Source organism: Bactrocera neohumeralis, chromosome 2 (assembly GCF_024586455.1).
Source record: "Bactrocera neohumeralis isolate Rockhampton chromosome 2, APGP_CSIRO_Bneo_wtdbg2-racon-allhic-juicebox.fasta_v2, whole genome shotgun sequence".
Lineage (NCBI taxonomy): Eukaryota > Metazoa > Arthropoda > Insecta > Diptera > Tephritidae > Bactrocera > Bactrocera neohumeralis.
The window spans coordinates 88,240,929-88,264,215 of NC_065919.1; the positions used below are offsets into that span (position 1 = coordinate 88,240,929).

A 23,287-nucleotide genomic window follows, 5' to 3' on the forward strand; every position below is an offset into this window, starting at 1 on the left:
CATGCGCGGCACGCAACAACTTCCGGTTCAACAGCCAGTTCAGTAGTGTCAGTGGTTACTGCTGCACCATGCAACGCGACTGGCATTGTGTCAGCGCGTCACAGGTAAACATGCCGAAATCAGTTCCATACGTCTTGGTGGAGGAAATAATCGACCAACACGCAATTTTATGAATTGAGTTATTACTGAGAGCCATTAAATATTTATTACTAGTGATGTGGTGTAAGCTTTCAGAAGAGCGCGGTAGACAAAGTCAGAACCGAAAATCAAATAAAAAGAATTTTAAAGAAAATGAATAAGTAAATAAATTGCCTAGCGTGTTCTCTTCTATCTGACTCGTGTAATTCTCGCACTTCCTCTCTTCGCGTGAGTTGTAAGTATTCGTTGCCTTTTAATTTAGCAACGCGCCTTAATTGCACTTGACATTAAATTTGCAAGCGAATTGCATGAAATCGACAAAACACAAATCGGCAGAAAGAGCAGGCAAAGATTGAATGTGTGAAATAGGGATGCAGTCAACATGCTACGCAAGGGCGGGATGAGCGCACGAGGGGTGTATGCGTTGTTGATGTGCCGGTCGCTTGGCAATCAAATGTTATTCGTATGCGATGACGACGTGGTCGTGCTGATAAAGCGATTTGTGCGCGATGTTCTGTATGAGTCAGGTTGGCCGAGCGGTCTAAGGCGCCAGATTTAAGCTCTGGTTCCCGAGAGGGAGCGTGGGTTCGAACCCCACACCTGACACAATAAGCAATATTTTGAAGAAAATGTTTTTTAAAAAATACAAAATTTCATTTGCGTAAACGAACATAAATACATACATATAATTTAAATAATAATCAATTTCTACTGAAATAATTAGAACAGTACAAAGCAATTTGCGATAAGTACTAGCATAAATTAGCTTGTGTGCTTAGGTTTTCTGGGAACATGAATATGAATGTTAAAAATATGCACTAAGGAAATGTGAAAAATATAGTATTTCTCAATAAATGAGAATTACATATGTTTACTGTTATCCTTGCAGCACTTTAATTTACTGCATTTGTGCAAAGCCTATTTTGCTCCTCTCTGACGTTTAAATTTTGCAAAAGTCATAAACCATAATGACTGCTGGAAGTATGAGCGAAGAGTTAGCAAGGGAAAAACATGGCAGTCTGCCTCGCTGAGCTGTCAGTCAGTCGGTAAAGTCTGCTCACCATTTGACGCTTCGTTGTGCTTTTCCGGTGCAATGTCTTTAACATTTTGTGTTGTTAAAATTGCATGTTCGCCAGCTACAATAGGCAAAAGACTGGCTAATGCAGGTAATAACTTAGGTATGTATGTCTATAGATATCTTGTTTGAATACTCATAAAAGGCAATGAAGATATGCTGTACAAGCTGTACAAAACTGGTAAAATGCACTATTTTCAATATAAAGCTATTATAAGTAAGTGCCAAAACAAAATATCGTGGCTAAAATGGTATTGGATTACAAAAAAATTAAAGAATCCATTAGAGATTGCTCAATTAGTGTTGGTGTTAGAAAAGCCACAATAATTACCTGCCACATATCTCAATTATTTACTAAAAGATAATGTCCGTTCAAGGGCCTAGGGTAATTGTTTATGTTATAACTTCCCAAAATATGAAAAACTCGTTTTTTTTGTTCTAAACTAGATGTGCCTTTTAAGATTAGAAGTTCGAGAGGTATTTACCCGCCTGAAGAACAATAAAGCGGCGGGGCCGATGGATTGCAGGCCGAGTTATTCAAATACGGCGGCGAAGAACTGACAAGGAGCATGCATCAGCTTCTTTGTAGAATACGTTCGGACAAAAGCATGCCAGACGATTGAAATTTAAGTGTGTTCTGTCCAATCTACTAAAACGGAGACCCCACAATCTGACCCGTGAAAAAAGAATCGATACACATCACACAATCGTCGATTTCAAAGCTGCTTTTGACAGCACGAAAAGTAGCTGCCTTTATGTCGCTATGTCTGAATTTGGTACCCTCGCAAAACTAATACGACTTACACAGCTCAACTGACGTTGATCAATACCAAAAGCTCTGTCAGGATTGGGAAGATCCTCTTTGAGCTTTTCCATACCAAACGAGGTTTCAGACAAGGTACAACTTCTTCAATCTACTGCTGGAGAAAACAATTCGAGCTGCAGAGCTTATTCGAGAAGGCACAATCTCTTCTAACATTGTACAGCTGCTGGCGTACGCCGATGATAACGATATCATTGGCCTCAATATCCGCGCCGTCAGTTCTGCTTTCTCCAGTCAGGTCTGGCAGTGAACGAGGGCATGACGAAATAACACTTGACATCAAACAAACAGACGTCGCACTCGCAACTTGTCTCCCGCGTCACTGTTGACAGTCATAACTTCGAAGTCGTAAATAATTTCGGACTGAGTAGACAATTGAGAAGTAAAGTCTTCTCTCGACGAACAAAAACCAAACTCTATAAGTCACTCATTATTCCCGTCCTGCTATATGGGGCAGAGGCATGGACGATGACAACAGCTGATGAGTAGGCGTTATGAGTTTTCGAGAATAAGGTTCTGCGGAAGATTTGTGGTTCTTGCGCATTGGCATCGACGAATACGTCAGTCGATGGAACGATGAGCTGTACGAGATATACGACGACATTGACATAGTTCAGCGAATTAAGAGACAGCGGCTACGCTGACTGGGTTGTGTTATCCGAATGGACGAAAAAACTCCAGCTCTGAGAGTATTCGACGAAGTACCTGCCAGGGGAAGTAGAGGAAAAAGAAGACCTATACTCCGTTGGAGAGAACAGGTGGAGATAGACCTGACTACACTTGGAATCTTCAATTGGCACCAAACAGCGTAAGGGAAGAACGACTGGCGCGCTGTTGTAAACTCGGCTATGACCGCGTAAGCGGTGTCTTTGCCATTAAAGAAGAAGAAGTGTTGGTATTGGAAAAACCACGATAGTTACTTAAACATATCGCAATTATTTCCTAAAAAATATTGTCCGTACAACGGCCTAGGGTAGTTAGTATGTTATTAAGGTTATAACCTATCGACTGGAGTTTTAAATAGTTTTGTATGACAAATTGATTTTTATGGCTTACACCCCCACTCTGTAAGAACACATACTATATTTATCTGAGTTATACAAATGTATATATGTACATATTATTAATACTTATTAATAGGACCCACAATGTAGCAGCAAAAAATATCAAAGCTTGAAAGTGCGCCTTTACTATGTATGTACATACATACATACATACTTATATGTCACATATTCCATTAAATCTTCAAAATGAGAATTTTAAATCATTTTGCCAGCAACGACAAATGCTTGAATGGCACACAAATGACACATAAAATTGCAGTGGATGAAGAAATGAAGCAAATGAGTGCATGGGAGTCATTTAAAAAACCCGTGCATTCATACACACATACATTTTTTTAATATTCACAGAGTTCTCTGGTTACAGTTTTATGGTTAATTATATATTTTTGTAGTCTGTTTCCACAGCGGAAAGCGGAGTCGAAAAGCATCGCACACAGCAAAATGTAGCGTTGCGCCGAGTGGTGAAGGAGGTTAATGCATATGTAAATTTGAATATGTAAACGGTACTGTATATGTATACACTTGCAACAGCAATGCAATCAGCGTGACCATATGGAGATCTTTCACTCGGAACCATTAATTATGCTAGAACTGTAGTTTTGTTAATTGAACTTCTACTTGTGGTTGCAATTGGTTTTGTTAGGTTTTTTATGTGCAACAAGTTGACAAACAAACAACAAATTGTAAGTTATTCTATATATGTATCTTAATAGCAAGAACATAGAGCACTTAAATATTGGCATTTAATTTTTCTGTAATCTTCATTAAACTTAAACATTTTAAGCCTTGCTCTCTTACCTAAAAGTTTAACTGAGTAAGCGACTACAATGTGTGCGTGGAAACTTCATTAATCTGTTTATATTCTATATATGTTTGATTATGCCAGTCTGTTCGATTTATACCAGTTGTGTGTTCGATTCGCCACTCAACTAGAACTTTTGTAAATTTATCTACTTTCAAATCGAAATAAGTTTTTCTTGTACTGTAACAATAATAAAACAGAAATATGAAGTATTGCGCATGTAATAATTAAATATTATTTCAATGTAAATCTGTGGCCTAATTAGAATTTTGCTCATTTTACAATGACTATTATAATTTAAAGATATAAACATACGAATTAACATACATATACATATGTATGTACATAATGAGCAGTCACATGAGTCAGCAAATTTCAATTTCACTTTCAAGCCTCGTTTACAACTCTTAACTCACAGTTAGTGTTAGAGTTTGTAAGTTTCGGTTTTGCATTAGTAAGCCAAACCAATTTGCTGAAAGGTCAAAGCACTAAGCTGTGATACAAACACATAAACTCACATTAACGGGTACAAAAGCAAAATTCAAATAGAAAATAATTTTCCATATTCCCTCTAACCAAACGTGACGGACAGGCTCTGAGAGCAAAGCCTAAAATGAATGCATTGGACCAACCCTTTTTGCTTGAACGTGTACTTTTTGCTTGCGCAGCAAATTCACTGCAGAAACAACAACAAAAAATTAAAACGCGATGAATTTTTAGCTCACGTTTTATTCCGAAATAGCCAAGTTTATTCCGCTACTTTGCATTAAGTGATCCAGTGGCTATATATCTATTGTTGTAATTCATGTTTAGCGGCGAAAAGAAGTTCTTAAAAAAAGCTGACTGTGCCACACATAGAGCTACAGTGAGTGGCAAATAAAAAAGTGTACTAGTCACTTTCATACTCTGGTACAATAGATCCTAGTTGGATCAGGTAGTACATGCATTTACATATAGAGTTGGTGGGATCGACAGTGATATAGCTGTAAGTATCTACTAACATTATTACTCTTTTAGTTGAAGCTAAGTCTGGAGAAGCTTGCTGGCGAGGAATACCGGAACACCGCGCAACATTAACTGACTAAAATGGCACTTTATTGTATTCCATTGCCGTTATGATGCCCCAAACGCACACTTTTCATTGTTTTTATGATTTTTTTTTTTTTCGTTGAAGAATTGCTAAACTTTCCATGTTCATTTTACGGTACAGTGAACTATTTTTTATTATACCAGAAGGTAGACACATACACTCGTATACGAATATGTATTTGTATGCAAAAGTGAAGAATCACGTACAATCAGTAATTCTTCAATCATGTTTCAACCACGTTTATTTGTTTGTGTCAATTATAAAAAATATAAAAATATAATTAATTTGCTTTCAAATGAAATCTTCAATAAAACACTGAAAAAAGAAAGCTATGAAGTATACAAACGTATACATATAAAAATTGTACTGCAGTATTTATCATATACATACATACTTGTATAGTAAATATTTGAAAAAACTTAAACGAAAAAAGTTATCACGCTAAGAATATAATATGTATGTACATATGTACATATGTTTTTGTAGAGCTGAATACAATGGTTCCATATCGAACAGTGAAGTGACTAATTAACTACATAATTAAATGCATAATCAGACATTGGCTTAAGGGGATATTCTGGTTTAGAAGCCCGAACTTTAGGTATTTTCTTTTGACGCGATAAAAAAAATCAATAATTATTTCGACAATCCATTTTTTTACATGCTTTTTTATTGATATTCTAAGAATACAAAACAAAATAATATAAGAAAAAAAATTAAATTAAAAAAAACTGCAGGTCGGCGAAGTAGAGACTGATGAAACAATGGCTTGCCCTGGTGTGCAGGATATAAATCCTTTCCGTGGCCTAAAATGAAAATTTATGCGAAGTCCGTAAAGAGTAAAAGTGTAGTTATCGCACTACGAAACGTTTTTGAAAAAAATTTTTTTTTTACAAAATGGTGGAGGTTTGAAAAAAAAGTTTCGTATTTCCCCTGTTTTTTTGTGGTTCGGAATTTTTTAAAAATAAAAATAAAAAAATTTCGAAAGCTCTTCGTAGTGCGATACTATAATGTATAAGAAAGCCCTGTGTAAAATTTAATGTGAATCGGTTGAGTAGAACTTGAGATATCATGCACACCGTTTCTAGAAAAGTAGTTATGAGAAAAACGAGTTTAAAGTTTGAGAACTAGTCGCGCGGGAGTCGGAGTCACAAAATGAGCTGTAACTCAGAAAATAATTTGAATTTCGAAAAATCCTTTTAGGGACATTTTCTTAAAGGGTTATACTATAAAAATATGAAAAAAAATCGACTTTTTCGTATTTCTAAACCAGTATACTCCCTTAAGGGGTTATATTTCACTTGTGAATTTCAAAACATTTTGCTTGTATATCGACTGTACGTACATACATATATTCGAAAAATTACTCTGAAATTTTGAAGTAGGAGCTTATTTTAGCTTAGTGCAATCGGCTCCAAAAACTTTAAACGCGTGTTTTCGAGTCGATGAGGAAAAGTTCCCCGAAACGATTGTATCCATCGACTTGAAATTTTCTTACTACCTTTTTGGAGATATATTTTTCAAGAAATTATGGAAAAATTAAAATTTTTGATCATAATTTCAATTGTTGAGCCTTCACAGGTTATAAATAAAGCATTAAAAAAAAACAAGTAAGGAAGTGCTAAGTTCAGGTATAATCGAACATTTCATATTCTTGCAACTTACAAGGATTAAAGCACCTTCAGATAAATAGAGCCTCTTAGTTATAAGAGGTCTAGGGCGATTTTACAACCGATTTTATTTATTCTAAGCATAAAAATGCACCGCTATTAGATAAATACGCTTTCTCAATTTTATTAAGATATTTCTCACCCGGTCACCCGGACGTTAGAAACTCTTTATATTAGGTATTTGGGAGCTAAAGGAATTATTGACCTCATTCAACCCATTTACAGCACGCTAATATGTGATTTCACCTAAAAGTGGGTCAAATTTGAACCCCGCCTCCATTAAAACCCTTTTATACCATCTCGCGGGTAAAAATGTATGTCTCTGGCGTATTTAGTTATTGATTTATGGCGCTTTAAGTAGCTTTTTAATATAATAATTGAACTAAATCAATTTTTTTTTTAGTTTTTAATCCTAAATACCAGATTAACGAATAAAAAAATTTAATTCCGCATACCTGATTAGAAGATAAAAACAGTTTTAATCATACAAACCGGATAAAAGCTTATTTCTAATCCCAGCATCGGGATTAAAAAATTAAAATTTACTTTATAATCCCAAATTGTTTAATTAAAAAATTCACAAAAACCAAGTTTGTTTTGGGATGAGGACATTTTGTAAAATGAGTGTTCCTTCCATTCATCTATTCTAAAAATATTTTTGCTTTGGTTTTGGATATGCAATAATTTAAAACAGAAGTCTTTCTCGCCGCCAGACAACTTTTTTGGTAGGTCTTCCTGGAGATCGGCTACGGGACCAAGAGAATTCGAAAAATTTCAAAATTAATTGCCGATCTGTTAGGGACATTAAATTCTGTAAATGTGCATAATTAAAAAACGCATTCTTTTATAACTTTCAAGTGAATATAACTTCTTAAAACGTTTGGAATTCCATACTAGAATGTCATCATTAAAGTGCCTAGTTCAAAACCATCAGATTCTTTAATGCAACAGGTCAATGAATGCCAACTTTCAGCACGTGATTGAATCAAGTCCATTTAACTGAATAATATTTGGCGCTTGTTAATTACTTGAAGAAATGCCAAGCGATGCAGTTCAGCTGCCATAGTAATGGAGTAAATAGTTTGTACATATATATGTATGTATGTAGTAAATATGCACATTTTTTCAGCTTGGAAAAATAATAAGCAACAATGTGTCTTGAGAACACGATAAAAAGTAACTGCATAAGAAAAACTAACATTTCGCTCATAAACCTGTCTCCATAACTGCCTGTCACCGTTACAGGGAGCTGCTATGTATTGGCCATGATGTCACAGAAAGCGTAATTATCTACAACTTTTTCCGGTGAAGCATTTGCAAATACTTGACGTAAATAAATAAATAACTTTCTTGCAGTAAGAAAAAAATAAGAATATTGACTACCTAACTGAGCTTTGTCATGACTTTAAAGACGTAAACAGCTCTTCGACATTTTATGGGCAAAAGAAAGAGTAGCATTAAATGGAAAAAGGTAAAAAGTGTAGTTGGGTGTCCATGGTATCTGCAGGGTGGTTTTAGTTCCTCTTTCTCAAATTAAGTTTCACCGAAAATTCTAGGACTAGAAGCCTGTTGGCTGGACAAGACTTTTCGCCTACGTCTGCGGCGTTCGTATAAAATGGACACTAAAGAAACTATCAAAGAATCTCATGAATTTACAAAGAGTCGCGGTTCGAATTGTGATCTATAACGGCTTAGACCCTCGGATATAAGAACATACCGTTATATTCAAATTTCAGAATCAATTTTATAGAAGCATAGTTTGATCGATTGACTCTCAAAAAATTATGGATATCAGTCAACTTGAGTATAAAATAGGCTGGAAAACTGGTAACAAGCATTTGGACCACTCGTTACTGGCGTGTAGAATTGACTTTAGCGTTTTTGCCATTTATTAACATTGTTGTTGGCAGAGACTCAGAAAGGTGAATACAATGTTGCAGCACCAACGAAAGTCAAGGCGATAGATAGAATCTCTGGCCAACAGACATTACCAAGTTGGGTGATTACTGGGCGGACGGGCAATGGATGGTCGCCGATAAGTTACACTCGTTCGTCAGCGCAAAACGTGTCGAACCGGTTATGTGTATATACATATGTAAGTACTTACGTATTTTTGTGCCGCCGTTGCGTTCATAGCCTTGTAAAAGTTGCCGCAAAGTAGAAAATCCGTGTAAGAGGAGAATACTACAATTAGCACACAAAACAAAAGACAAAAGGCAAGAGACAAGTTAAGAAGCATACCGACTCGCGCGCAATATTTGTTGCTTGCGCTTCTTGACTGCCAATGCACCGTTAAAGACTTGGGCGATGTGTCGATACTGCTGATGTCGAACTGGTTGAACTTGATATTGAAACGAGAACGAGTATCGCTTTGGCGAGGAGCTTCTTGACCAACAGATCTTCGACGCACAAGCAAAGTGGCAAACCTTCTTTCAAGCACAAGTACGTCAGTGGACGAGCAACACGTAAATCCGCCGCTATGTTGTAGTGATTGTGCAAAAGTGGTAGGTTGCGGCCCACTTGCTCAAACCCGCTCAGAAATGGTGCGACTGCATCAACAATCGGAGAATGGCCAAAAGCAGCAAACAACATTTAACGTATGCTTTCAGCCATTCTAGCTTTATTTTAAAAATGCGAAATATGTATGCGCACACACATACAAACGTATGTACATATACATATGTTGAAACGTTGGCTTTTAATTAAATTACCTAAGCAGAAGAACGCTGCGAACTGAACACAGACTGGTTTTTTCAAAAACAGAGTAATTATGAAGATATTCGGTTAGAAAATGCAATCGGGATATTTGTGCCAAAACAGATCATTGGTACACTTTAATAGAAAACAGCTAAAGTGGACTCAATTTTGTTTTCACAACAACAACAGCTTAAAATACTAGCAAAATAAATTATTAATTAGAAACTAATTATTTATTTGTTATTTGTTAGAGAGTAATCGGATGCAAAACAACGTAATCGAGAAGATTGACTTCGTTGTTGTTGTTGGAACACAGAAAACATTTCACAAATATTATAATTTTGAAGAATGTTGTCGAGTTGACAGCCTTTGGCTGGCTAAAAATCCGTACGGTTTCGTAGGGTAGTCCCGACTGTAGTGGGAACGGAGTGTTGACTTCGTGACATTCGGCTTAGACTCATCAAACCCATATGTCTTAAATATTTTTAGATAGCGGTAACATATGTACATACATATATTATATTAGCAATGCCAACCAGCGAGAGAGTTTCTGTTTTGAAGTTCTCAGAATTATTTAAAATTTCAATTAAGTTACTAAAAAAGCAAATCTCACAAAACGACAAAACACAGACGAACACGAAGTGGTGGCAAATCTACAGCAAAATACCTAAAAACGTGCCACAGCGTAGGTGGTAAGAAAAGTATATGTACATGTAATTACTGGAAATCAATAGAGGCAAAATAGAGAGTAGAAATTAGCGACGAAATTTGAAATAATAAGAAACGGAATTCACAAAGCATACATAAACAAGAAAAAACGTAATTCGTTGCACCGAAGCAATAATACCCTTCATAAATACAAAATAATCTTTACAAGAACTTTGACCTGTCAGTTGGTATGGCAGCTTTATGCTATAGTGACTCGATCTGAACAATTTCTTCAGAGATTGCATCATTGTCTTATGAAGTATTCAAAATTTCATGAATTTATCTCCTCAAATAAAAAAGCTTTCCATACAAGCACTTGATTTCGATCGTTTAATCTGTATGATAGCTATAGGCTATAGTGGTCCGATATCGGCCGTTCCGACAAATAAGCAGCTTCTTGCTGAGAAAAGTGCAGATGCAAAATTTCAGAGTGATATCTCAAAAACTGAGGGACTAGCTCGCACATATACGGAAATACGGACGGGCGAACATGGCTAAATCGACTCAGCTCGTCAAGCTGATCATTTATAAATCTACATTTTAGGGTCTCTGACGTTTCCTTTTGGGAGTTACAAACATCGAGGCCAACTTTATGTACCTCTTTTCAGGGTATAAAAATCGAAAATTCAAAACGTGGAAGGTCGTTCATTCATTTTCATGCACTTAACTTAGGCACGTGTTTGCCCTTCACACTATGACGCCTTCAACATTTTGTTTAGTTCCCCAATAGGGGCGGGCGGTACGGTTGTCATGACGAATAAGGTGGAAATGCGGCGATGAAAATCACTACCGCGAAAAGGAATGTTGTTAGTTAAGACAAACACCCACACATTCACATTTATGTAATCACATTCTTCAATTGCCTTTTATATTGCAAGTTGCGATGGACGCTGTCGCTTTGTTTTGCGAATAATTGCACGATCACTAATTGATTCGCCGAAGTAGAGGTTCGATTGCTACAAACAAACAAACACATGCTAATGATACAAATACACACCAAAAATACACAATTTAATTACAAACTATTAAAAAATATGTGAAACGAACACAGCACCAAGGTTTGCGCATAGGAAAACATACCGACAGCACTCATTAAAAGAGTTTGTAAGAAAGAGCAACATTTTGTCAAAACGAACGCGTGTCAAAAGTGATTTCGTTAATTGGAAAGGGGGACAAAAGAGCCAACAATTTTAGCAAATATCAAAGCTGTTTGATTGTCAAGTTCAAGTTTTTGCAATTCGACGGCGCAGCATTAATTTTGTCTTGCCATATTTGTATTACCTAATACTAGGTCTGCGTATTTGCTTTTGTATTTAGCTGCACGCCGAAATGATAAATAGTTTTCAAAGCCAATTTGTAAGCGAACCTTTTGTTGAAAGTGGGTAAATGGTTTTTTAAATAAATTCACAAAATCGTACTAATAGATATGTGTGGGGATTATCAACCAACCTACTGACTCAATGGCGATGCGAGTTGGCTAAATGCGATGTATTCAAGCATATACTCATTCATATACAAGTATTTCACGCTTGAAAGCTCATTCATTCACACAACTGGCATGTCTGCAAACAATGTGAATATGTTATGAAAGATAGTCTGCCAATGTTTAAACAATTTGATGATTAATTACTGTTTTGGAATAAGAAAATAATCCAAAAACTACAAAAAAGACGAGGATTACAAATATGCAATTGCAGAGAAAATCTATAATAACTGAATAACAAATATTATATAACACACATTTAAATTTTAATTAAAGCGAATGTTAATATTTATAAACAAAATGAAATATAAAGTTACAAATATATGTACATATAAGCTTTAGTAAAAATAAATTCACTATTTTTCCAATATATTTATAACTTTAATAATCTCTATCTGCTACTCGTATATGCGATCGATCGCTATAAGATTTTGTACTACAAAAAACTTGAGCTCAAAGATGGACACTAACAAGAGGACAGTTTTGGTTAGATAAAGGCGAAAACACAAGCTACTGTGAATAGTCTTTATATTCCTGATATTAGAAGAGCCAATAACGTGTGATTCCGTTATTGTAATTTGGATCTCAAACCAGTTGACATAAAAAAACTCATATACCGAGTTTTAATCTGCAAAGTGCTGCTGAATCGCAACAAAATCGATCAATTTTTGAAGCAATTTTCGGCGGTTTGAAGTATCTTTTTCTCAAAATGCGAATAGAAGGGTCTTATTGTGGCTCGTAAGGCCAAATCCTTGATGACTCTATAGTCTTTAGTTTTAAAAAGTCAAAAGTCGTCGTAAATCAGGTAAGATCACAAATCAATCATTTCTAAATCGTTGACAGTACTTCATTGAAATATTTTTAAAATTTTACATACATACATATGTACATATGTATATGTCAACGGTAACAAGAATACACTCACAGAAGACGAATTCAAGTTCAAAATCCTACGTGCTGTTTAATGACAATCTTCGATGTTTTCAATATAAAACTACAAACCTCTTGTTATTATACACAAATTGGCTGACTTTTTACAAAATCAGAACGTTTAGAGGTTAAATGAGAATAAATAAAAAAATCACGAATTGCTCACTTTTCTCCAACTCCTTTGTTGATTTGTTTTCGCTTTGCAAAACCGGTGACATTTCGAAACTGAGATTTTAGTTTGTGAAACAAGACGCCACTGTTGATGCACCAAACGCTGAACTACAACTAGCAGTAAGTAAAAACAAAACAATACCATAACCATTCCCACTGCTGGATGGATGAGGACAACGCGAGTCTGAACCAATGTATACACACACAATCTATAAATGGATTTACGATATAAACGAGCACTCATCATACTTGGCTTCGAGTAGAATAAACAGAGTTTGTATTGTCAAGGCGACTACACGGACTACGCGCAGCACAGCTGATATGGTGTTGACAGAGTTGAAACAACCCCAAATGAAAGTTGTGGGCTGTTTGGGAAAACAAAAATTACATGCACCATATTGTTAAGAAGAAACACCCTCATCGTGATACTTTGAATTTCGTTTGTTTAGGTTTAAAATGTATCTCCCATATTGCTTGGAACGTTAAAGAGGAAACGGAAAATTTATCAATGTTTAAAGAGGTGATCGCTAGGCCGAAAAGGTGTAGAATCATTGTTTCGTGTTATTCAATAAAAATCACACTTTTTCTGTAATTTTACTCAAGCCATATGCGCATGCACATACCATTTGCGAAGAGGTACCAAAAGAGGAATTAAGAAAAGTGTCAACGTACTCCGAGTATAGAAAAGGTGAGCCGAATGGGCAACTAACCGGCCGGCCGGCCGGCGTTTTTCTCCTATTTAGGCAGTAAACAAAAAGCTAACTCAACAGCCTTTTAAAGTTTTATGTTGAATGTGCTTTCCTAGCATTCACATTTTCGATTATTTCACTTTTTATTTTTGCTAATTGTTCAATGGTAATTCACGCGGTACACACCTACGGTTCGACATGAGTAAGGCAAAAGCCAACACAAGCGAGAGATGACAAAGGGAACGCGATTTGCCCGCAAAATTGTTGACCGTAGTACGAAAGATGATCTTGTATTCACGGTGGTTGAACACCCACGCTTCATTATTTAAAACTGTTTATTTTGGGCATACTCACTCCACCGGAGCAGAATCACTTCCGAATTGGAATTACAAAAGTGCGAGTTTTGTCAGTGCATTGGCGATGAACCACCATTGTTTATTGTTGTGAAGTAACACGCTCCAGCGGGCACATACATACGCGCATACTAATATTCACTCACATACACATGCACTTAGATACATTTTTATCTATTTTTATTTCGAGGGATTTGGTTTCGTTTAGCTTTCGAGCCCAGCTCACATAGACCCCAGCGAGAACGCACAAAGGCCAGCACAATTAATTTATATTAATTGTTGCTTTCATTTCTGTGCGTACAAATTCGTTAAATTAAAATGCGTAGCATGCAGACAATCCAACTCGAATTGTTGTGAGTGCAGTTCTATGACTTTAGAATTACGCGTCTGTGTCGTGCGCCTGCATTTTTCTGTGGACTCTAGTCTGAGTTGTGACGCCAACGATTCAGACACTTTACTGCCATGTCGTGCCATTAATCGAACTGAATGAAATGCACTGACGACGATTATGCAAACGCAAATTACTTTATTTAAGTTGGATAGCAGAGTGTTTGATTAAGCAAGTCACGTTTCACCGCTGTCCATCGTTTTAGGAACCAAAGTAAATCCCTTAAATATGGTATTAGTAAAAAATAAAAATGAAATGAAAGAGTAGATTCGTTTAGAGACTTTCAATGTGACTTAATACGTTTTAATAAAAACACAGAGAACAGGTTGTTGGCTCTTTATTTCCAACTAAGATAAAGCAATAAGTATTATAACTAATAATGGGCATTCTAGTCTAGAGCCCAAATTCCAAGGTTTTGGCAATTGATAAAATAACCACGCAACAGGTTCAATATACAAAAAAATGTATATTGACCGCGATCCAGGAACGCGATATTTATGAACTTTTAATATGCAATATCACGCGGTCAATCAATTCTCTTTGAAATTTAAACATCTTTTTAGGGGACTCTATTCAATATCTAAATTACCGAAATATGAAAACTATGTGCGATATTTTTTTTATATACTACAATACCTTCTTAAGTTAGAAGACTTCCCATTAGTACGGAACCATCAACTTTTTTACGAATTAACACATTGTAATAGGGATATGAATTATTAGCGATTAACTCAGGATTCAGCATTTGTAGAATCTTGTACAACCCAATCGAAATTTGTTTGCTGCTGATCTTTCAAATCAAATTTCCAGAAAAAAAATGCCAGAAATGTTTTGAGCATGTCTTATGCTGCAAGTATGAAGATTCTCGTTAAAATATCTATTAAATTAAAGGCATTTGCAATCAACCACTTTAAAAAACTATATATTCCTGCGAGTTTATATACCAAACGCTATCGCAATCCATAAATAATTCTTGTTATTAAGACGGCGCAGGTGACAACTCTTAAATAATCAATAAATGAAAACCGGTTTGTATTCCCACTTCCAACAAGATAATTTCGAAATATCGAAAGAGTAACTATTTTTTTTAATTTTCATAAGAAATTATACTATTGAAAGACGAGTTTTTAAAAACAAGGTTATTGGCTAAAATCTTTAAAGTCACTAAGGCTTCAAAAATTGCGTTTGAGTTTCCTCACTGATGATCAAGTTTTGTGATTGTGGTTTTATGAAACGCAACCATAAAATTCCTACATTTGCTTACCTGTTAATATCTGCTGCTTAAGCGGTAAAATATTATGGTTTTACTATTTTTGCTTTTTTTGTTTTATTGTAATCACCACAAAGTTTTTTTTTCCTTTCAATTTGATGCGCTATCGTAGTTTACGCTGGGCTCCAACACCTGCTACACTAAAATCTATTGGAGCTGAAGTAGTTCAGAAAGAAAAGCACACACACACCCGCTTTGAAAGCAATGAACGAAGATCGTGCAATTTTGATGTTACAATAGACAAGAAAAATAAATTAGGTATCAATCCCAAAAGCTGAAGTTGAGAACTTGTACACTTAAAAACGCTATCCAGCTGGTATCTTTTTTGTTAAGCCAGCAATTTTGTGCAAAAACATCTATGTGATATACACGTTTTTAAATAAAGAATTTCGCTCAATAAAGCGACGTTGCTTTACGCAAAACACGCACACTTTTTTGAAAAATCTTTATTTTTCTGTTTTTATTTATTGCTAACTTCACTTTATTAATTTAATTTGTTTAAGACATACCGCGAATAAAAAGGCAATTTTATTTTGAAAACAGCGCGCAGCATTATGTTTAAAGTTGCGCGGACAAATACAAGTTATAAATACAAGGTATATCAAGAAGGAAAACCGACAACACTGAATGGAACGAGTGTCAAATGAAAACAAACAAAAACTGTTGTCATGTTGGCAAGTAATGGCTACTTACTAATACTGTTTGAAGCAACTCTGTAAGTTCAGCAACATGTAACCGAGCTGCCAACATTGAAAAATTCTTATTTGTGTATAAATTAATGTTCACGAATTTAAGTTTACCAAATATTTAAATAAAATTATTTTGTTGTTGTAGATAAATATAAATATATAAATCTCTGCAAAATAAGATAGACTCGACAATGGCCATACGCAAAACAATCTCTTTATTAACTTACTATTTCTATTGGTCAACATCCGTTGAATAACCGTTTCCATTACAGTCGGGTCTACGTAACAGAAACGGACATGGACCAATTCGCCAAAATTCCACGATATTATTTTGATAATATCCACCACTGCAAAAACAACATCAAAAATTTCGAAATATTTCCTTGTTATAAAATATGCGTGGGACAAATCCTCATACATATTAAATGCTCCTTTTATATCAGAAAGTACGGTAGTTTTATTTGCATATTGTTTGTGTCAGACGAACTTTACCATATAATTGAGTAATCATATATTATGGTACATATACATATATTAAATATTTTATTAATACATCTCGTTTAAAAGTTCGTAAACAGAACAAAAAAAAATAATAATAAATTAAAAGAGGGACAAAATTTACCTAATTTAGTAAATATTAAAAAAGGACAATGGAAAACGGGTTTTAATTACAAATTAAAATAGAAGATACAGAAGCGTAAATAGGTCTTATAGAAGTGTCCTAGAAAAATATTTGCTTATCAGAAATGAAGAAAAACGACACATTAGCATTTCACTACAGAAAAATTATTGTGTTCCAAAATATGCCACCTATAAATATACTTTATCTTACTATTTAATCACTATCATAATCATTTTTGTTGCCCACAGTGAGAGGACGTCGTGACTCATCCTCCGAGCCGTATACAACCTCCTCATCCGAATCATTTATCATCGAAAATGCAGGATTATCCTTAGTTACAGATATTTCTGAAAAAATCATTGTTTAATTTTTGCATGTCCTGGTTTCTGTAGTATCCATACCTTGTGAAAAGCGACCATTAGGGGAATACACATAAGCCATGGTGTATAGGTAAAAATTCAACAGCCCGTAAAAGCACATGAACTGCGCCGAACTATGATAGGTGGTATTAAGTGTGGCCACAAAATTATCCTCCAATATACCGAAGCCAAAGCGACATGTTGTTACCGTTATGGTAATGGAGATAACAAATAACATCAGAAGCGTTAAGAATTTCAGGCGCATATCTGGAAAAATTTTGTTGAATTAAACTTTTACAACTCTAAAATTATCGCAACCGTATATTTCAAGAGTGCTTACCAAAATAAGGCATCGACCTGAGCTCAGTATAGGCGCGTAATACTAATAAGGCCAAATACAGTATATACATACAGCCAGCTATGAAAAAGAACAACTTGAAGCCCTAGAAAGATAGATAAATTATTGGCATATTTATAGTAATTTACGTATACTCGCATGCTCGTCACTCACATTATAATTTCGTGTGTCCACAAAGTGGCTATAGGTGGGATCGCGTAGCTCGTTGCATTTCTCCCAAGTGGCCAATACTATGGCGCACAGCCAAATTGGTAGTATAACAATAATTTTTGGCAAGTAGAATCGTACGAAACGCCTTTCATTCTGCCGCAAGCCATGATATATACAAAGCCAGAACATGAGGAGCGAACACAGAAATGTGGCTTGAAGAATTGCATCCAACATGCCAGGGAACCACGAGTTCATTAGGAAAATTGATGGAAAGAAGGGATCTGTAAGAAGAAAGTGATCATTTAAAGATACATATTTTTATATTCTCTTTATACGCACTGTCATACAACAAGAGAAGCGGCAGGAGTATGGACATCCATTTCTGTTCGATAGACCAATCATAGATGGGATATTTGCGGAGTGTGTGAGCATACCAGCACTATAAAAATATTAGAATTATATACTGCTAACATATTAATATACCTATATCCATATTTACTTACAATTACAATGAACGTAAATAATAGAAATATAAAGCGGAACCATATCTCGATTTGTGTAAACTCGGGACTATAAGTTTTGAACTGTAAAAGTGTAAATACAGATACAAAAATAATATTAGAAAATAATACCAAAGTCTCCAATTATTGTATTACAATAACAGTAAAACTTACATAAAATGTTATGCTGCGTATATTATACTTCTGGTGGAAGGTCTCCAATCCATAGAAGCGCACAGTGATTATATAATGTGCATATTCAAGAAAACCCAAATGCAGTATCGTAAATTCTTCACAATCGTTTAGCACGCAGGACAAGTGTCGAGTACGATTGCGAACCGAATCGGCGCGGAGTATGCTCAAAGGTTTGTGTTGTTCCGTAATTCCATCAATGGCCACGCTCACCTGGAAACTCTTATCGTATTTTTCGTCTGCAAAAAATGCATAAAACAAACATGTGTACACCCCTGAACCATATCTCATTACAACTCACCATCATTGTTGTCCGTCACCAATTTGGCAATCAGCCACAGTTGCTGGGAGTACGTGGTCATTAGTGGTGATTTCATCGCAAACGGCCCTGTTGCCAACACCGTTTTACTATTAGCCAACGATGTGTTCGCCAGTATACTTTTGGCGGTGATCTCCGATGTACTAGTAATGGGTGGTCCGGTGAGGCCAATTACAATGGCCAAACCGAAACAGATGAGAAATCCGAGAAAGACCATGACGAATTCACGTTTTTGCATCGAATAAAGACGCATATGCACCGAACGTTCGCATCGGTCATGATGGTAGGCCGGTGCAATATATCTATTGAACTCACTGAATAGATCGCTAAATTGTGAGAGGGAATTCTTGAGTCGTAAAAGTAAACCACCCGAGGGCAAGTGGTATGAGTAGCCCAGACCCGTAGTGTCTGTGGGTGGTTTGGACATTCTGACAGCACTTACAGAGTGACGATGGTGCTTTTGATATAGCGATTTTTATCTAGAGCGGAAGTGATACTATTCTAAGGTATTTTTGGTTATGGGAAAGGACGATGATTGTAATGGATAAGGTGTTATTGTTGTTGCTGTCGACAGTTTTAACTGTGGTGGATGTGCTTGTCTTGATTATTGTTGAAGGGAATTGGAGTTTAGTGCGCTTTACTGCTGTTATCTAACGTGAGGAGTCTTGAGGAAATGAGATGCTTTTGTAATGGGAATAAGTATACTGTGAAAATATTTGTTTAATTTGTAGTTTTCAAGCACTGCTTTCAAACAAAATAACTGTGTTTACTTCATTTTCACTTTCACATCACAACTATTGTTAAACGGCCATGAACTACGATGCAAGTACATATGCTGTCACTACATTTTTCAATTTATCACTTAACGGTCGGAAATGAAAACTTTGTATGCACTGCAGCAAAAGTTTGTTCTTGACTTATTTTCGAATAGAAAGTATTCGAGTTTTGATTTTGGATTATATTTCTATTATTTTGTATGGAAAGGTTCGCGGCTGTTAAAATCGATTATTTTCACTTAGCAGACAGAGCACATATGGCGTATCACTTGCTTATTTAATAAAGCTGTAGGGGTGTCAGTTGTTAAACTATAAGTGTTTGACAGCAGTTTGGGCCCCAGTGCGCAGGTCACGCTGTTATCAGTTATTTCGCGTTTTGATTATTGGCGCATGGTCCTGCCGTAGAAGGTGGAATTGTTTGTAAACAAATGTAAAAATTGTGTAAACAAATAATGAAAGTGAGTGGTTTTGGAGGATGCTCAATATGAGTGAACTTTTGAAATGAGTAAAATATTGAGAGACTCATGCATCAACGAAGTGAAGCAAATGTTCTGAAAACAATTACGTTTTTAAACGTTTAAAGAAAGAATATACATATGTATATATTACGAATCTTTAAAAGCTTTTTTCAAGTATATTTTTAACTAAACAAATTAGCATTTATGTTAAAATAAATATTCATAGTAAATATATTTTAAGTTATGAGATATAACTACTTTTACATTTTTATTTCTATTAGTCAATATAAAACTATTACAACTGTGTGAGGTGTGCACTACTTAACATATTTTGCTATGCAAAGTTCTTCATTTAATCCCAGTACTTGATTAGGCCATCCCAACCGGCTGTTACTACTTTGCTTGCTTCATGCGGATGCCACATTGCGCTTATACACACACCCTCATGCGCCTGCCATTTCTTGTACATTTTCGTTGTCTTCCAGTCCCATATATAGCATTTACCGTCTCCATCTCCGCTAACTAAATAACTCATGTCGGGCGAAAAATCTAGCTGACAGGCGTAACCCGAAACCATATGTCCACTGAAGGTCTTCTTACGATTCATTTTAAAACGGTTTAACGCGGAGAATATCACGATTTTATTATCTAAAGACTGACACGCCAGCCATTTGCCATTTGGTGCAAGCGTCACTGCCGGCATGGAATGCATGGTGGGATCTGCTATGTACTTCATATCGACTGGTATATCCCATTCCCAAATACGCATCGATTTGTCGTCAGAGGTAGTAACAAAACGTCGATTTTCATCGACAAATGTAATTGTGTTTACTGCACCCAAGTGGCGATCATATTCCTGAACAATATCTCCGCTGCGTGTGTCCCACTGCAAATTAAAATTAAAAATTAGTACATAAATATTTTTAGAAGTGAAAAAAATACTTACGCAAATAATTTTCTTATCAGATGTGCCAGCAACGAAGAGATGTTGCTTGTTGTTGTCCGGATGGAACTTGACGCAGAAGGGCATCTTGCGAGCTGTGAAACGTGATATAACCTCACCAGTTTCGGCATCCCACATTTTTATATAACGATCATAGGAAGCGGAGAGAAATTTGGTGCCTTTATTGTTCCAAGCTATGTCCTTGATCGCCTGCCTATGTCCAGAGAATGTACGAATGCAACGTCGCTCGCCGAACACTTCCCACAGTTTCACGCGGCAATCCATTGAGCCCGAAAGCAGTAAGTGAGCTGTTTGAGGGAACCACCGAATTGACGAAATACCCTTTGTGTGCCCAGTCCAAGTGTGAATGTGTGATTTTGGTAAGAAACATTTGTTTGGAGCGGACGTTGAACGCAAGTTAATACCCAAGTCATGTGGAGCATGTAAGTAAGAACGACCTTGATAATCGTAGGCGTCCTTGACTGTAAATAAATTAATTAGGTATTAAAACAACGGTTTCTACGCCAATTAAGAAGAATATTAAAACAATATTTTAGTAACTTACTGTGAAGAACAGATTTTTCCTCCAATGGCTTATCTTCAACAATGCGATTGCGCCTATGTCTTTTGGCAAGAATCTCTTCCAGTTCTGCTTTTTCTTGGTCATTTGGACGTGCTATGGATTGTTCATCTTGATATTTACCCCAAGGACCAACGAAACCTTCAATGTCTTCTGGATTGTCGTTTTATCTTGTTTACGTTTCCTTTTCAGTTTCGGTGATTCAAACACAGTTTTTCCATCATCATCATATGCCGATTGTAAATCACCGACAAATCCTTGACCGTCTGCAACTTCGTCGACTGAGGGATCCAATGCATAACCATAAGTGTGGAATGTGCGTCGCTGATTTTCAAATTCAAATGCATTAATGTGCGCCTTTTCCACATATCCAGAGAGAGTGTTGCGCGGCGCTTGCATTTGTTGTGTTAAGTTTGGATTTTCCGGCCCTTTCACAGGTGCGTATAGTTCCTCAAATTTTGGATTATATGTCACTTCTTTCACAGTAGGATCAATTGTGCGCGATACATCAACGGCGTTCATCGGCACAACTTCAGGAGCTGCGCAAACGGCGAAGGATTTAGCAATGGACAGTGTGGGGTCGACGGGCTTCAAATGTGCGACTGCATCAGTAGTCTGTGCTTTAGTTGTCACTTTTTTGGTGACTTCGTTTGCTTCAGAATCACTTTCCGATGAACTGTCATAATTGTGGATGCCCAACATGTTGCTCGTTTTAATATATTTTCACTTTAAAAATAATATTAATGCTTTGTAATCAAATGCGTTCTAAAAATAATAAGAGCACAAATGAATGTTAGCTGTTTACAACCATGGTATATATAGTAAACGCGACTGACATTTCTACAGTGTTGTAAAAATTTACGATATGAAGCGGGGAAAACAGTGTTGCAAAGTAACTTGAATTTATTTTTTAAGCTTCAGCAGAGAACGTATATCAGAGAACGTATAGAGAAGGCAGAGAACGTATATTTATAGAGAAGGTTTACGATGTCGAGAATTTAGGGATATTTCAATTTTGGGATATTTACTGATTTGGATGAGCGTGTTTCACCACTTAACATCAGGGGACACGAAAATAGCAGAATTGAGCATTTTCAGTGTTAAATGAGAAAAATAATGGTAATTCCAATGTTAAGGAATGTACACTTAGAGATTCCCTTTTTTACTATGCGCAAACGATGCTGCATATAATTTATAAAAATAAAAAATAAAATTTAAAAAAAGTTTATTGGAAAATTTAATGATACAGTTTATTTGAAATATATTTCCTTATCATGACAAACAAAAAAATCCATTTTTTAACATGAACTAGTAAAGCTATGACAAAAAAAACGTTAATTCAGGATTGACAAAAGTCTACATACAGTACATACATAACTTATCTTAGAGCGAAAACTCTGTGGTTAACATTAGGTAACCTGATTTTTTAGTAATTAGTTGGTCCACCGTTTGCATCAATAACAGCCTGAAGCCGTCGTGGCATCGAAGCTACTAAATTTGTCAATTCTGCGTTCTTTGAGTACTGGAAATCTGATTTTTTTAATTTTTCTTTCTAAAATTTCCCAGACATGTTCAATAACATCCAAATCTGGACTTTGAGGTGGTGTGTGTAGTTGCTTTGGAGCGTGATAAAGCAACCAATCCTTGACAATATGGGCCGTGTGCTTTGGATCGTTATCCTGTTGAAAGATCCAGCCTGCACCAAGCTCCAAACTATCCACTGAAGGCTTCAGATTAGCTTCCAATAATGCCTTGTATTTAAACCGATCCATATTACCCTCAATAAAAGCAAGCTTTCCAACTCCAGATGCCGCAACAGCTCCCCAAACCATTACGTTGCCGCCACCATGCTTTACTGTTGGTACTATATTTTTCGGATTTAGTGCAGTTTTTTTTTTCTCCAAACTTTTGCCCTTCCATCGCTGCCGAATATATTAAACTTCGATTCGTCTGTAAACAAAACTTTTTGCCAAAAATCCATTCTCTTGTC

The 23,287-nt window shown here is 36.0% G+C and overlaps 2 protein-coding genes, 1 non-coding gene and 1 pseudogene across 5 annotated transcripts in view; 1 reads left to right on the top strand and 3 right to left on the bottom strand.

Annotated features, from left to right (window-relative positions):
- Nucleotides 1-15,974, bottom strand: part of LOC126761839 (myosin heavy chain 95F) — a 41,938-nt gene extending 25,964 nt beyond the window's left edge. For 2 of the 3 annotated variants that reach the window (XM_050478297.1, XM_050478258.1), the window contains exon 1: nucleotides 12,647-12,713. In XM_050478297.1, coding sequence (XP_050334254.1) covers nucleotides 12,647-12,698 — 52 coding nt within the window. In that variant the 5' untranslated portion in view covers nucleotides 12,699-12,713. Of the gene's footprint in view, nucleotides 1-12,646; nucleotides 12,714-15,345 lie in introns of those variants that run through there. The other variant, XM_050478307.1, reaches the window with a different exon arrangement.
- Trnal-uaa (transfer RNA leucine (anticodon UAA)) lies at nucleotides 661-744 on the top strand. The gene has a single exon. It is a non-coding gene; the product is annotated as a tRNA-Leu (tRNA).
- A 580-nt stretch (nucleotides 15,975-16,554) lies between the features above and the next one.
- On the bottom strand, nucleotides 16,555-19,603 carry LOC126761923 (transmembrane protein 181). Its single transcript, XM_050478359.1, has 8 exons — nucleotides 18,523-19,603; nucleotides 18,204-18,460; nucleotides 18,033-18,113; nucleotides 17,869-17,968; nucleotides 17,533-17,810; nucleotides 17,362-17,464; nucleotides 17,064-17,288; nucleotides 16,555-17,009 (listed from the first exon to the last, which is right to left on the bottom strand). Exons 1-8 carry the CDS (start codon nucleotides 18,965-18,967, stop codon nucleotides 16,876-16,878), a joined length of 1,623 nt encoding a protein of 540 aa, XP_050334316.1. The 5' UTR covers nucleotides 18,968-19,603; the 3' UTR covers nucleotides 16,555-16,875.
- A 312-nt stretch (nucleotides 19,604-19,915) lies between these two features.
- LOC126761902 (pre-mRNA-processing factor 17-like) lies at nucleotides 19,916-22,288 on the bottom strand (annotated as a pseudogene).
- Between the last annotated feature and the right edge of the window lie 999 nt (nucleotides 22,289-23,287).

Coding starts and splice junctions, on each gene's coding strand:
- LOC126761923 (XM_050478359.1), bottom strand. CDS start 18,967: ATGTCCAAACCACCCACAGACACTACGGGTCTGGGCTACTCATACCAC. Junction 18,461..18,522: donor GGTGACGGACAACAATGATG/GTGAGTTGTAAT, acceptor CATTTTTTGCAG/ACGAAAAATACGATAAGAGT. Junction 17,811..17,868: donor GCTTCTCTTGTTGTATGACA/GTGCGTATAAAG, acceptor TTCTTCTTACAG/ATCCCTTCTTTCCATCAATT.